Source organism: Bos indicus x Bos taurus, chromosome 1 (assembly GCF_003369695.1).
Source record: "Bos indicus x Bos taurus breed Angus x Brahman F1 hybrid chromosome 1, Bos_hybrid_MaternalHap_v2.0, whole genome shotgun sequence".
NCBI lineage: Eukaryota > Metazoa > Chordata > Mammalia > Artiodactyla > Bovidae > Bos > Bos indicus x Bos taurus.
In genome coordinates this window covers 147,791,711-147,804,975 of record NC_040076.1, presented here as the reverse complement: position 1 = coordinate 147,804,975, position 13,265 = coordinate 147,791,711, and the positions used below count along the sequence as shown (strand labels likewise).

General features: G+C 48.4%; 1 protein-coding gene across 2 annotated transcripts; it reads right to left on the bottom strand.

Moving 5' to 3' along the window:
• Positions 1–2,660: 2,660 nt before the first annotated feature.
• CBR3 (carbonyl reductase 3) lies at positions 2,661–12,535 on the bottom strand. 2 transcript variants are annotated; one of them, XM_027548648.1, is made up of 3 exons: positions 12,052–12,535; positions 10,118–10,225; positions 2,661–3,150 (listed from the first exon to the last, which is right to left on the bottom strand). In XM_027548648.1, the coding sequence occupies exons 1-3, from the start codon at positions 12,338–12,340 to the stop codon at positions 2,714–2,716; spliced, it is 834 nt and encodes a 277-aa protein (XP_027404449.1). In that variant the 5' UTR covers positions 12,341–12,535; the 3' UTR covers positions 2,661–2,713. The 2 variants fall into 2 exon arrangements, with proteins under 2 accessions (XP_027404449.1, XP_027404454.1); XM_027548653.1 differs by lacking the exon at positions 12,052–12,535 and adding an exon at positions 10,587–10,900 and having other exon boundaries at positions 2,663–3,150.
• Positions 12,536–13,265: the final 730 nt, after the last annotated feature.

The window sequence follows — 13,265 nt, the reverse complement described above, 5'->3', positions numbered from 1 at the left end:
AGGGTTGTGAGAAGCCAGGCTGCCATTGCAAGTCATAGAATCGAGAATTATAAATACCTTGCCCCCTGTCATGGATCAGAAATACCAGTGTCACCTGGTTAGTCCTGGTCCTCCACGTACACGAAAGCTTGAACATTTCCATACTTCACGATTTCCCCGAATGGAAAGCAGGGTTACGCCTTACGTCTGCAGTACTATTGTCAGGAATTGGGACGTGATCCTCGTGGTCATAAGCAAGGAGAACGTTGCTGTTTCTTACTGTGCACAGTCCATCACAAACTTGAGGTAAATCTGTGGTTACTTTCCTTTGTATTTTGTCCATCCTGTACATGTTGGGTTTTTCTTGTTTGGCTAGCCATTCTTTCTAAAGTCTTAACTCTCTTGAAAGCTTTCATTTTTTCTAAATATTAACTTATTTTTGGCTGCATTGGGTCTTAGTTGAGACACTAAGGATCTTCGTTGTGGCGCTTGGGCTTAGTTGCCCCACGGCACGTGGGATCTTAGTTCCCTGACCAGGGATCGAACCTGCGTCTCCTGCATTACAAGGCAGATTCTTAACCACTGAACCACCAGGGAAGTCATGAAAAGTGACTTCTGAGTGGGCTACATGCTGATCCAAAAAATACCAAGTCGGGACATGGCCAGAGACCAAAAAAAAAAAAAAGAAGAAACAGATTGGGCTACTTTGCAAAGTCACTACTTTCTTTGCAAGTATATTTCTTGTCTTTTGTAACATCCTTTAGTCACCAAGGCTTTTTTTTTTTTTTTAATCTACAGGGTATAACCAGAACTGAGGAGGCTGGTTGCAAAACCAATTCTGTTTGAAAGTGGTGGAGTTGCCTGTTGTTAGAGATGATGATAGAGGCTCAGGGAGGCCTCTGAAGCATCACCCTGGGCTGAAGCTCACAGGGGAGCAGAACAGGTTAAGAAGACAGTATCCACATCTGTTGGAGCAAAGAAATGGCCCGGACAAAGTTGCTCAGAATGAATGAGATGAGGGGAGTGGCACACATCCTGGGAAGAACAGAGAATGCAAAATCTGGATGGGAAACCCACTGTGGAGGAAACCAGAACCCAACAAGTAAGGACATCCCTCCCAAGTCCTTCAAGCCGTACTTCATATGTGTTGGAACGAGTTTCAGTGTACTCAAATACAGGAAACCAGAATGAGTTATAAAGCTGGGTGGCAGAGCTAAGGAAACAGGATGCATTTATAGAAACAGCCAGGGAGGGACTTTCCCGGTGGTCCGGTGGTTAAGACTCTGCGCTTCCCATGCAGGAGGTCCGGGTTCGATCTGCGGTCGGGGAAACTAGATCCCACATGCTGCAACTAAGACCTGGTGCAGCCAAATAAATTAAAAAGAAAAAAAAAGAGCCTGATAAAAAAGAAAGAAATAGGAAGGGACAGCTGAACACGGATGGGACCCGCTCTGCAGCCCTGGGGCCACTCGGGAGACTTGTGGTTCTCTCAGTGCCATCCCCACACCCGCAGCCCCTGGGAACTTGTTAGAAATGCACGCCCTTGGGCCCTGATGCTGGGCAGTGCTTTATCACACCCTTGGGGTGGCTCTGCTGCCCTCTAATATTTGGTGACCACTGGGCTAGTTTGTACGTCAAGGCTGTATATTGTCACGCTGCTCATTTAACTTATATGCAGAGTACATCATGAGAAACGCTGGGCTGGATGAAGCACAAGCTGGAATCAAGATTGCCGGGAGAAATATCAATAATCTCAGATATGCAGATGACACCACCCTTATGGCAGAAAGTGAAGAACTAAAGAGCCTCTTGATGAAAGTGAAAGAGGAGAGTGAAAAAGTTGGCTTAAAGCTCAACATTCAGAAAACTAAGATCCTGGCATCCGGTCCCATCACGTCATGGCAAATAGATGGGGAAACCGTGGAAACAGTGGCAGACTTTATTTTGGGGGGCTCCAAAATTACTGCAGATGGTAACTGCAGCCATGCAATTAAAAGACACTTGCTCCTTGGAAGAAAAGCTATGACCAACCTAGACAGCATATTAAAAAGCAGAGACATTACTTTGCCAACAAAGGTCCATCTAGTTAAGGCTATGGTTTTTGTAGTAGTCATGTATGGATGTGAGATTTGGACTATAAAGAAAGCTGAGTGCTGAAGAATTGATGCTTTTGAATTGTGGTGTTGTAGAAGACTCTTGAGAGTCCCTTGGATTGCAAAGAGATTCAACCAGTCAATTCTCAAGGAAATCAGTCCTGGATATTCATTTTAAGGACTGATGCTGAAGTTGAAATTCCAATACTTTGGCCACCTGATGCGAAGAACTGACTCAATTGAAAAGACCCTGATGCTGGGAAAGATTGAAGGCAGGAGAAGAGGACGACAGAGGATGAGATGGTTGGATGGCATCACCGACTCAACGGACATGAGTTTGAACAAGGTCAGGCGTTGGTGATGGACAAGGAAGCCTGGTGTGCTGCAGTCCATGGGGTCGCAAAGAGTCAGACGTGACTGAGCAACTGAACTTAACTGGACTGGACTAGGTTTGTCTCCCTCTCAGGGCCAGAGTTTGGGCAGAACAAAATTGCTCAGCTCCCTTCCAGAACCAGACGCTTTCTCACGAGGAGACTGTCATCGAGGCTCCCCAAGGACAGAAACAGAATCAAACTACCATGCCACAACTCCTTCATTCACTCCTCAGACATTTATTAAGCCTCGAGGGCTGCAGCAGACATTCACCAGTTTTGGACAACTTTGTCCCGAACTAGCTGACCATGGGGCTCGGTGGCATCTGGCGGCAGGAGGGCCAGGTAGACGGGAGTCTCAGCCCCCTCCTCCACTGTCCTGGAGGCATGAGCGCCCCCCAAGTCCGTCTTCACCCACCCGGGGCAGCATGCGTTCAGCAGAATCCTGTCGGCTTTCCTCTTCTCCTCCAGGCGCCGGGCCAGGATTCTCGATAAGACTGTGACCCCCAGTTTGGACACCCCATAAGCCGAGTTGGGCCAGCCCTCCCTCTCATGCACCTCGTTTTTCGTATCCTCCACAAACTTCTTCATGAGGTCCACCAGGTCTTCCTCTGTGAGCGTCTCACACCGGAACTTCTCTTGCAGATCTTCGCTGCAGTTTTCAAGGGCTTGGGAGCCCTGTGAACTACTGATGTTCACCACTCTGCCTGAAACAGGATAACGAAACATATGGAAGCGTGTCACAAATACACCATCACTGGTTGATTGCTGACAAACATGCGATTCAGTCATGGGGCAGGCTTAATTTCTGATTTAAGAAATGATTCTAGCAGTCATTACAAAAAGCTCCAAAAGGCATTTGAAAAAGACGCAAAAAGGCACCTGTGGATTTTAACTTTTTGCACTTTGTTCTCCCAAAAAGAACATAATGAGAACATAATTCCATTGATAACATGGGCTAAAGAGCAGTGATTTTCCATTAGGTGAACAGGAGGCAGGTCTGCAGTAGGATCACCAGGCAGTTTGGTGAAACACACCCCCTACACACACACACACACACACACACACACACACACACACACACACACACAATTCCAGATGTTTGTGAACTTGCTTTCCTGGAGTCAGCGCCCTCACCTTTAGATTATTTCCTAGGGCCAAGGGGCCACCTCGGCATACCTGAGTGCCAAAGTCAGAGTCAAGCCATCCCTTGCCGATGACCCTTGTCTGTCCTTAATGATGGATACTCTCACATGCGGAAGGGGTTGCGTCTCCAACCCGGATTTGATTTTCATCACTATTTTTTTAGCCCATAGTTAACAAATAATTAAATATAGTTTAATGAGTTCATCTTCATATTAGCAACTATTCACAGCTACTAAACAGACAGTTCTGTCCATAACATAAAATAGGCCAAAAACTAGAAAGCAATCTGAAGCATTGGTGGAAATCCCCAAACCAGTAAATGTGTGACTTTACACATTTTGTCCAACATCAAGAAACACCAGATTTGGGGAGTTCTTTTCTCCCATGTTATCCTGGATCCATGTTCACTGCATCCAACAGAATAACTGGATTTTATCTCACTTTGTAAGCGGCATTCGCCAGAGGTGCACATTTGTGGGGTGGGATGTGAGCTTGCTGGGGTGTCCTTGAGGGCCCAGCCCCATATGGAGACACCCTCACTCTGGCCTTGTGCCTGAGCATCCCATGTCATCCCCAGCACCTAAGACTCTTCAGTGTTTTCTTTTCTTTTCCTTCATTCCTTCCTTCCTTTTCTCTCTCTCTTGTAATACCTATTTCTTTCCAAACTCTTAACTTCGAAAAACTTTGCAGCCTACACAGGATTTGCAAGAATACTTTAGTAGACATCCATAAAACCTGTAGGCTTCCCTGGTGGCTCAGACGGTAAAGCGTCTGCCTCCAATGCGGGAGACCTGGGTTCAATCCCTGGGTTGGGAAGATCCCCTGGAGAAGGAAATGGCAACCCACTCCAGCACTCTTGCCTGGAAAAATCCCATAGATGGCGGAGCCTGGTAGGCTACAGTCCATGTGGTCGCAAAAAGTCGGACATGACTGAGCGACTTCACTTCCACTTCCATATAACCTGCAGCTGAGTTCACTAACTGTTAAGCTTTTTGCCACATTCTCTTTTACTCTTTCTGTTAATTGTAGACAGGTAGCATAAAGTAGGGCTTCCCTGGTGGCTCAGATGGTAAAGCATCTACCTGCAATGAGGAAGACCCAGGTTTGATCCCTGGGTTGGGAAGATCCCCTGGAGAAGGAAATGGCAACCCACTCCAGTACTCTTGCCTGGAAAATTCCATGGATGGAGGAGCGTGGTAGGCTACAGTCCATGGGGTTGCAAAGAGTTGGACACGACTTAGCAACTTCACTTCACCCTGCATAAAGTGAAAGTCAGTCATTCGTGTCTGACTCTTTGTGACTTCATGGACTATAGAATCCATGGAATTCTCCAGACCAGAATACTGGAGTGGGTAGCCTTTCATTCCCTTCTCCAGAGGTAGTGTAAGGCTTCACCTTAAACACTTTAGTATACATAAGTAAGGACACTCCCTTCCATAACCACAAAGGTGATCATACTTAAGCTATTTATCAGGGTACAACAGTATTATCTAAATATAGTCCATATTCAAGTCTCCCGGATTGTCTCAATAATCTTCCTTTACAAGTTTTTGTTTTTTTTTTCATCCAGGGTCCAATGTGGAATCACCGATTGCGTTTAGTTGTCCTTTTTAGTCTGTTTTAGTCTAGAGCAGTTGACAGTGAGCTTGAAGCCTCTAAGCCATTGTTTTATAGTATTTCCCCCAGTTTGAATTGGCAAGATTCTTTTTTTATTTTAATGATTATATTCGTCTCAATATTTTGATCAGGAATTCTGCTTTGCTGAAGTTACGTTCTTCATTACTTGCTAAGCAGCTTTGTTCTCAAATGCTTGGCTGCTACAAGGAATTAAATTCAAACAGGAAAGCAGGAAAGAAAAGAAAAAAAATTGCAGGAGCTGCTCTATGCCTTTGGTGGAAATAACCTTCTAAGAGGAAGAGGCATCTTCTTTGATCTCAAGGCACACCTCTGGGAGAGGGCCCAAGGGGTGACAGTGGCAGCGGTTAAGTTGGCCCAATCAGCCCTGAGAAGGACTGAGACGCACCCTCATCGCCACCACCCTTTTGCTGAGGGTCAGGTGGACCCACCTGTCTGCAAACGCCATAGCATCCTGGAAAGAGTGGGCATATAGCTCCCCCTAGTGGCTCAACATATTAAAAAGCAGAGACACGCCAACAATGTCTTCAGAGTCCCTTGGACTGCAAGGAGATCCAACCGGTCCATCCTGAAGGAAATTTAAAAGTAATAACAAGTCCTGAATATCCATTGGAAGGACTGATGCTGAAGCTGAAACTCCAGTACTTTGGCCACCTGATGCGAAAAACTGACTCATTTGAAAAGACCCTGCTGCTGGGAAAGACTGAAGGCTGGGAGGAGAAGGGGACCACAGAGGATGAGATGGTTAGATGGCATCACCGACTCAACGGACATGCGTTTGAGCAAGCTTTGGGAGTTGGTGATGGACAGGGAAGCCTGGCATGCTGCAGTCCATGGGGTCGCAAAGAGTCGGACACAACTGAGCGACGGAACTGAACTGAAGTGGCTCTACAGTTGCTTGACCTATTCACTCGATCTTGAACCAACAAGCGAGCTGGATAGCTTTCTTTAAAGCGATATTATAAAGCTAAAAAAAGAGTGGCTTTAAATCACTTTTGAATGGGGAGAAAGTGATTCCCTATAAACCAAGGGGCTATGATGTTCAGCGTTTTGCCCTCCAGGTGAACAGGAGGTTTGTCAAAAAGTCACAATTATTCTCAATGTGTTACAAACTGAAGATTCCTGCTTTGATAATTACTGTTACAGAAAACTGGTTGAAGACCGTGATTGACCAGCTTTGGGTTGATCCCTGGGCCCCACCCTCCACGAAGCTTCCTTTTATGTTTCAAAATGGCTTGTTCACAGTTGTTTGACATACTGTGATCCTTCCCTCACTAGAACTAATTATCCTGATGTGATTGAAATCAGGAAACGGGGATACTGTTTCCAGTTCTATTACTACCTGACTGTATTTACTTTTCTGGGCCTCAATATCCTTTTCTATAAACTGAAGGTGTAGGAACATAAATGTTCATCAGTACCTCACGGCTTTCAAATTCTATGATTCTAAAGTCCGTAGGGAGAGGACTTCCTGATACTTGGTAAAAGACACAACTGCAGTGAAGTACTACACAGCTATAAAAAAGATGAAGAAAGCTTTCTGTCCTGACCCAGAATGAGTCCCAGATACAGTAAGTGAAGAAAGCCAGGTGGCAAACATAATGTCTTTTTTTTTTTTAAAGGGAGAGCAAAAATTTATATACATTTATTTTTGCTTAGAAAATAAATAAATGCTTGCATTTATTTAATTTTATTTTTGGCCATGCCCCACGGCTGTGGGATCTTGGTTTCCCACCAGAGATTGAATCCTGGCTCTTGGCAGTGAGAGCAGTCTTAGCCACTGGACCACCAGGGAATTTGCCTTTAAAAACTTCATCCCCAGGCTTTCCCTGCTGGCTCAGTGACATAGAATCCACCTGCCAATGCAGGAGACACCGGTTCGATCCCTGGTCCAGGCAGATCCCACAGGCCTTGGAACAACGAAGCCCATTGCCACAAATACTGAGCTGTGCTCCAGAGCCCAGGAACAACAACTATTGAAGCTCTCGCCCTAGAACCCGCATTCCCCACAAGAGGCGTCACTGCGAGGAAAAGGCTGCACACCACAGTAAAGAATAGCCTCTCCTCAGTGTGACTCCAGAAGAGCCCGAGCAACAGCCAGCACAGCCAGAAATCAATCAACCAATCGATCAAATTATAAATACTCCATCCCCCGGGCCCTGGGCACTCACCAACTCCATGCCTCTGGCCCCAAAGCTTCCTTCAACCAGCACTTGCAACTCTTACCTGTGAGCTTTCTACGATCCCATCCCACTAAAGAAACCAGTAAAGAGAATTACCTGTGGAAACTGGGGATGGGCAGGCAGGTGGATCTCTTACCATGCATCTTTTTAGATTTAAATATCTGCACCTGAGATCATCTTTATTCAAAACGTTCAGTTAAGGAAAGCACATTTCCAAGAAAAAAAACTACAGAGCTCTTCTTTTCCTAAGAATCATGATTGATTTCTTGGAAAGAAAGTCCTCGGGGAAGCCAGCCCTCTGTCCCCATCTTGCAGCACAACTGTAATTTACACAGTTAGTGTTCTTTGTCAGTGACAGTCTCCCCGACTGGACTCTGTGCTCCATGAACAGGACTGTCTGTGCCCACAACACTCACCACTGTAACCCAGGTGCCAGAGTAATGTTCAAGCTGGTTTTAAAAAAGGCAGAGGAACCAGAGATCAAATTGCCAACATCTGCTGGATCATGGAAAAAGCAAGAGAGTTCCAGAAAAACATCTATTTCTGCTTTATTGACTATGCCAAAGCCTTTGACTGTGTGGATCACAATAAACTGTGGAAAATTCTGAAAGGGATGGGAATACCAGAACACCTGATCTGCCTCTTGAGAAATTTGTATGCAGGTCAGGAAGCAACAGTTAAAACTGGACATGGAACAACAGACTGGTTCCAAATAGGAAAAGGAGTACGTCAAGGCTGTATATTGTCACCCTGTTTATTTAACTTATATGCAGAGTACATCATGAGAAATGCTGGACTGGAAGAAGCACAAGCTGGAATCAAGATTGCTGGGAGAAATCTCAATAACCTCAGATATGCAGATGACACCACCCTTATGGCAGAAAGTGAAGAGGAACTCAAAAGCCCCTTGATGAAAGTGAAAGTGGAAAGTGAAAAAGTTGGCTTAAAGCTCAACATTCAGAAAACGAAGATCATGGCATCTGGTCCCACCACTTCATGGGACATAGATGGGGAAAGAGTGGAAACAGTGTCAGACTTTATTTTTCTGGGCTCCAAAATCACTACAGATGGTGACTGCAGCCATGAAATTAAAAGACGCTTACTCCTTGGAAGGAAAATTATGACCAACCTAGATAGCATATTCAAAAGCAGAGACATTACTTTGCCAACAAAAGTTCGTCTAGTCAAGGCTATGGTTTTTCCTGTGGTCATGTATGGATGTGAGAGTTGGACTGTGAAGAAGGCTGAGCGCCGAAGAATTGATGCTTTGGAACTGTGGTGTTGGAGAAGACTCTTGAGAGTCCCTTGGACTGCAAGGAGATCCAACCAGTCCATTCCAAAGATCAGCCCTGGGATTTCTTTGGAAGGAATGATGCTAAAGCTGAAACTCCAGTACTTTGGCCACCTGATGTGAAGAGTTGACTCATTGGAAAAGACTCTGATGCTGGGAGGGATTGGGGGCAGGAGGAGAAGGGGAGGACAGAGGATGAGATGGCTGGATGGCATCACCGACTCGATGGACGTGAGTCTGGGTGAACTCCGGGAGTTGGTGATGGACAGGGAGGCCTGGCGTGCTTCGATTCATGGGGTTGCAGAGTCAGACACGCCTGAGCGACTGATCTGATCTAATCTGATGGTAGGTGCTCAATACATGCTTGTGGAAACAGTAATAAATGTTATTTAGTGAATATGTGAAGGTGTGGGTAAGATATTTCCTAATAAAGAAAAGTTTCCTCTGGATGTTCTGAATCAGCTTGGCAAAGGTTGGTACAAGAAGAAAAGAATACAGACAAATTCATAATCATGCAAGAACAGACCCTTTCCCCAGGCCCCAGGTGAGCTGGGTGAGGATGGTCACCTTGGGGAGTTGAGAAGAACTCACTGAGGTTGCTCAAAGGCAAGATGCCTTATGGGACTTGGCAACACCTTCTCCTTCTAGGGTTGAGTTAATGACTTGGGACCCAAGATTGCTATGGATCATACATATCTTTTATTGTTGTTGTTTTGCAGGAGGTGGGAGTTGAGCCTTTAAAAAATGGTGATGGGACAATTGGGTAGCCATTTGCAAAATGGTACATTTAGATCCCCTCTCCTTCCTTCAGTTCAGTTCAATTGCTCAGGCATGTCCGACTCTCTGCGACCCCATGGACTACAGGACGCCAGGCTTCCCTGTCCATCACCAACTCCCAGAGCTTATTCAAACTCAAGTCCATTGCGTCAGTGATGCCATCCAACCATCCCATCTTCTGTCATCCCCTTCTCCTCAATGAATCGGGTATCTACACATGTACGTATCTAGACTTGGCTAAGGGAACTCATGCCTACCAACACACAAGTCAGGAAGGAAAAGTGAAATAATTCTTCCCTAAATTTGGTACGGGATGAGATGGTTGGATGGCATCACCGATTCAATGGGCATGAACCTGGGCAGACTCCGGGAGATGGTGAGGGACACAGAAACCTGGCGATCTGCAGTCCATGGAGTCTCGAAGAGTTGGACACAACTTGGCAACTGAACAGTAAAGTACCTGACTTTCAATAAAGCTGAAATGTTCAGATGAGAAGCCAGGTACTGTGAGAAGATAACACAGCTTTCTATTTTTTTCCCCTACGGAGAAATAGCCCACCTGGAAGACTCCTGGGGGACGGGTCCCTGTGGCTCACTCCTTGCTAAGGGAGACAACCTGACGGTCAGCAAAGCTGGACTCACCATGAGGTTTGACTATAGGCAGTAATTCGGTGCAGACGTTTCTCGTGGCAAAGAAGTTTGTCTTCAGCGTCATCTCAGCTTGAATGTCAAAGGGTGTTGGGTCATCAGCTTTTCAAAAAGAGGAGGAAACAAAGTCACACATTTCCCCCCTGAAATTCTCAAGACAAAGTGGATCTTACCTCAGATTAAAAGCAAAGCAAGGTAACTAAAACAATTTCAAGGGCTCCCCTGGTGGCTCAGTGGTAAGGAATCTGCCTGCCAATGCAGGGGACATGTGTTCCATCCCTGATCCGGGAAGATCCCACGTGCTGCAGAACAGCTAAGCCCGTGGGCCACAACCATTGAGCCTGTGCTCTAGGGCCCTGGAGCCGCAACTACTGAGACCCTGTGCCACAACTACTGAAGCCCGAGCACCCTAGAGCCCTTGCTCTGCGACAAGAGAAGCCACTGCAGTGAGAAGCCTGCATACAACCAGACAGCCGTCCCGACTTGCCACAGCTAGAGAAAAGCCGGCACAACAACGGAGATCCAGCCCAGGCAAAGATGTTTAAAAGCAGGAGGCTGATGGTTCTCAGACGTCCAGCCTCTATCTGAAGCATCCGCAGGGCCTGTTAGAACACAGCTTTCTGGGCCCTGCCCCCAGAGTTTGGGATTAAGGAGTTCCGGGGTGGGGCTTCATAATTTGCATTTCTAATTCAGTTCCCAGGTGACGCTCCAACTACCGGTTTGTGAGCTACACTTGGAGCAGCAGTGGTCAAACCCATCTTGAAAGGGCATAGGAGGAGGCACCTGGCGATTCTGCTAAAATGCAGATTACAGTTCAGCAGGTGTCCGTCTGAGGCTGGCCGTTCTGCGATTCCCGCAGTTCCCAGGGTCGCAGGTACTGCTGGTCGAGGGTCCAAACGCTGAGGGGCGAGGGTTGCCAGATGAGGTCAGTATGCCCCCCATGTGTTGTCCACCCATCCCTCAGCTGCGGGCTCCGAGGGGGTGTCCGCCAACTCCCCGCCTGAGCGCGCAGAAAGCCCGGCAGACTGAGTTGCCCCAACGGGTGCCCCGGGCGGTCCAACGCCCAAGGCCGAGGGAAATGAAGACAGGCTTCACAAGGCTTCGTTTTCCTCCGCTCGGCCTCTTAGAGTTCTCTTTCCCATTAGGTTGTAAGTGAGGCCGGCCTTTTATTTCTACCCGCAGCACAAGGCAGATCAATAACTTTCTTATTCGAGTCATGGAGCAAGTAATCTCCATCTCCCTGCCCCTCTCCAAAGAAAGATGCTACTTAAAACCACCCTTAAAAAAGAAAAACCCAGAACAAACCGTCTATGTTTGATAACAAGCCGAGCTTCCCTGGGGGTGGGAACCACACTCGCTTCCTTTTTGCCAGAGCCTATCAAAGCCCTGCGTTAAAGAGACCCAAGTCCACTAGCGTGCATATGCGCGCTAATCCGTGTCTCTGAGACTCACTTCCTGTCCCGAGCAGATGCCTCCTGGTGTCTATGAATGCGCCCTTTGAGGGAAAGCGAAAGCCCAAAGAGAGCTTGGAGACCCTTCGCAGAGCAAATGTTTCTGGCATTAGAAAGCTGATGAGCTTAGCAGGGCGTGGTCCCCTCCTCGGAGACCGACTCTCTTGCAAAACTCAGCAGCTGATGGTTCTGGGAGGGTCCCGGGTGGAGCACTGTGGCGCACAGGCCCGCACAGGCCGGCGGGCAGGCGGGGCACGCTGTGCCCGGCACCGCGGCTGCTCTCGAGCGAAACGAACCGCTCCCAAGACTCCGTGGGAAGCGAGAACCAGCCGTGGGAGGCGAGAGCTGAGCGCATCCCGAGGGGCGGGCGCTGCCTTTCCGATCACTCCAGTGGACTGGTGGGGGCGGGGGGCGCGTGCAATTCGTCGCGGGGCGCCCTCGGAGAGCCGGAGACCTCCCACCACCCCCTTCACCTACTCTTGAAGGCGATGCCCGCGTTGTTGACCAGCACGTTGAGCCCCCCGTACTCCTTGCGCAGGAAGTCGCGCAGGGCGCGGATGCTCTGCAGGTCGTCGATGTCCAGCTGGTGGAAACGGGGGCTCAGGCCCTCCGCCTGCAGCTGCTGCACGGCCGCCCGACCCCGCGCCTTGTCCCGCGCCGTAAGCACCACGTCCCCCGGGAACTCCCGGCACAGGTCGCGCGCGATGGCAAAGCCGATCCCCTTGTTGGCCCCGGTGACCAGCGCCACGCGGGTGTAGGACGACATGGCCGGTGTGGAGGGAGCGCGGGGCCCTTGGGTGGAGAGCGATCCGGGCCGTGGGCCACCTGCGGCGCGCGCTGCGGAGGCCGGTCCACAGTCTGAGAAGCCAGGAAGAACTGGGTTCTAGGCTCCAGCGCTGTGACTTGTAGAGAAAGAGGCTCCGGTCCTCGATCCCTCCCCTCCTGGGAGGGGCGGTCTGTTCCTGAATGTTTTGTAACGCCCCATTCCCGGGTCCGCCCCCTGCCCGCGAAGCGCCCACTGTTGATCCCGCCTCTGAGCCACAACTGAGCCAAGCAGTGGTCTACGGGGGTGGAGAGGGGCTTCCCCTAAAGCAGAACCCAGACAGTGGTGAGTCGAAAGGGTCTGAAGATTTACTGCAGTTTGAATGAAGAAACTAGCGCAGGAGAAACCCCAAAGGAGAAAAACAAGTGTTGACAGTTTTCTTGGGCGTGCGCCTGCCATCCTCTACGAAATGAGGATGCTTGCTTTTTTCTTGACTACAGTGAAATGATTTCGACACGGTACCTCCTTCTCAGGACCTCGATCCCGTTCCTTGCTTCAAAGAAACTCAAAAGAGGGGATGAGAGAAAAAAGGTCCCAAGAACAGATTTCCAGGTGTGGGCCGGGTACCCAGCTCTGTGGGATCCCAGTGCGCCCCCACGTGAGCAAGAGTGTTTATGAAACTCCCATTGTGTGTCAAGCGTCTTGCCGGAATGTTTTTATTCATCTTGCATAACTCCTGTGGGTGCCAAGTGTCTCCCCTGGAGAAAGAAATGGCAACCCACTCCAATATTCTTGCTAGGAAATCCCGCGGACAAAGGAGCCCGGCGGGCTACAGTCCTGTGGACTCTCAAAGAGTCGGACAAGGCTTGGCAACTAAATAAGTAGAATATACATTTGTGTGTGTGTGTGTATATATATATATATATAT

Coding starts and splice junctions, on each gene's coding strand:
- CBR3 (XM_027548648.1), bottom strand. CDS start 12,340: ATGTCGTCCTACACCCGCGTGGCGCTGGTCACCGGGGCCAACAAGGGG. Junction 10,226..12,051: donor CGCGGGCATCGCCTTCAAGA/GTAGGTGAAGGG, acceptor CTTTTTGAAAAG/CTGATGACCCAACACCCTTT. Junction 3,151..10,117: donor GCCTATAGTCAAACCTCATG/GTGAGTCCAGCT, acceptor ATCCTGTTTCAG/GCAGAGTGGTGAACATCAGT.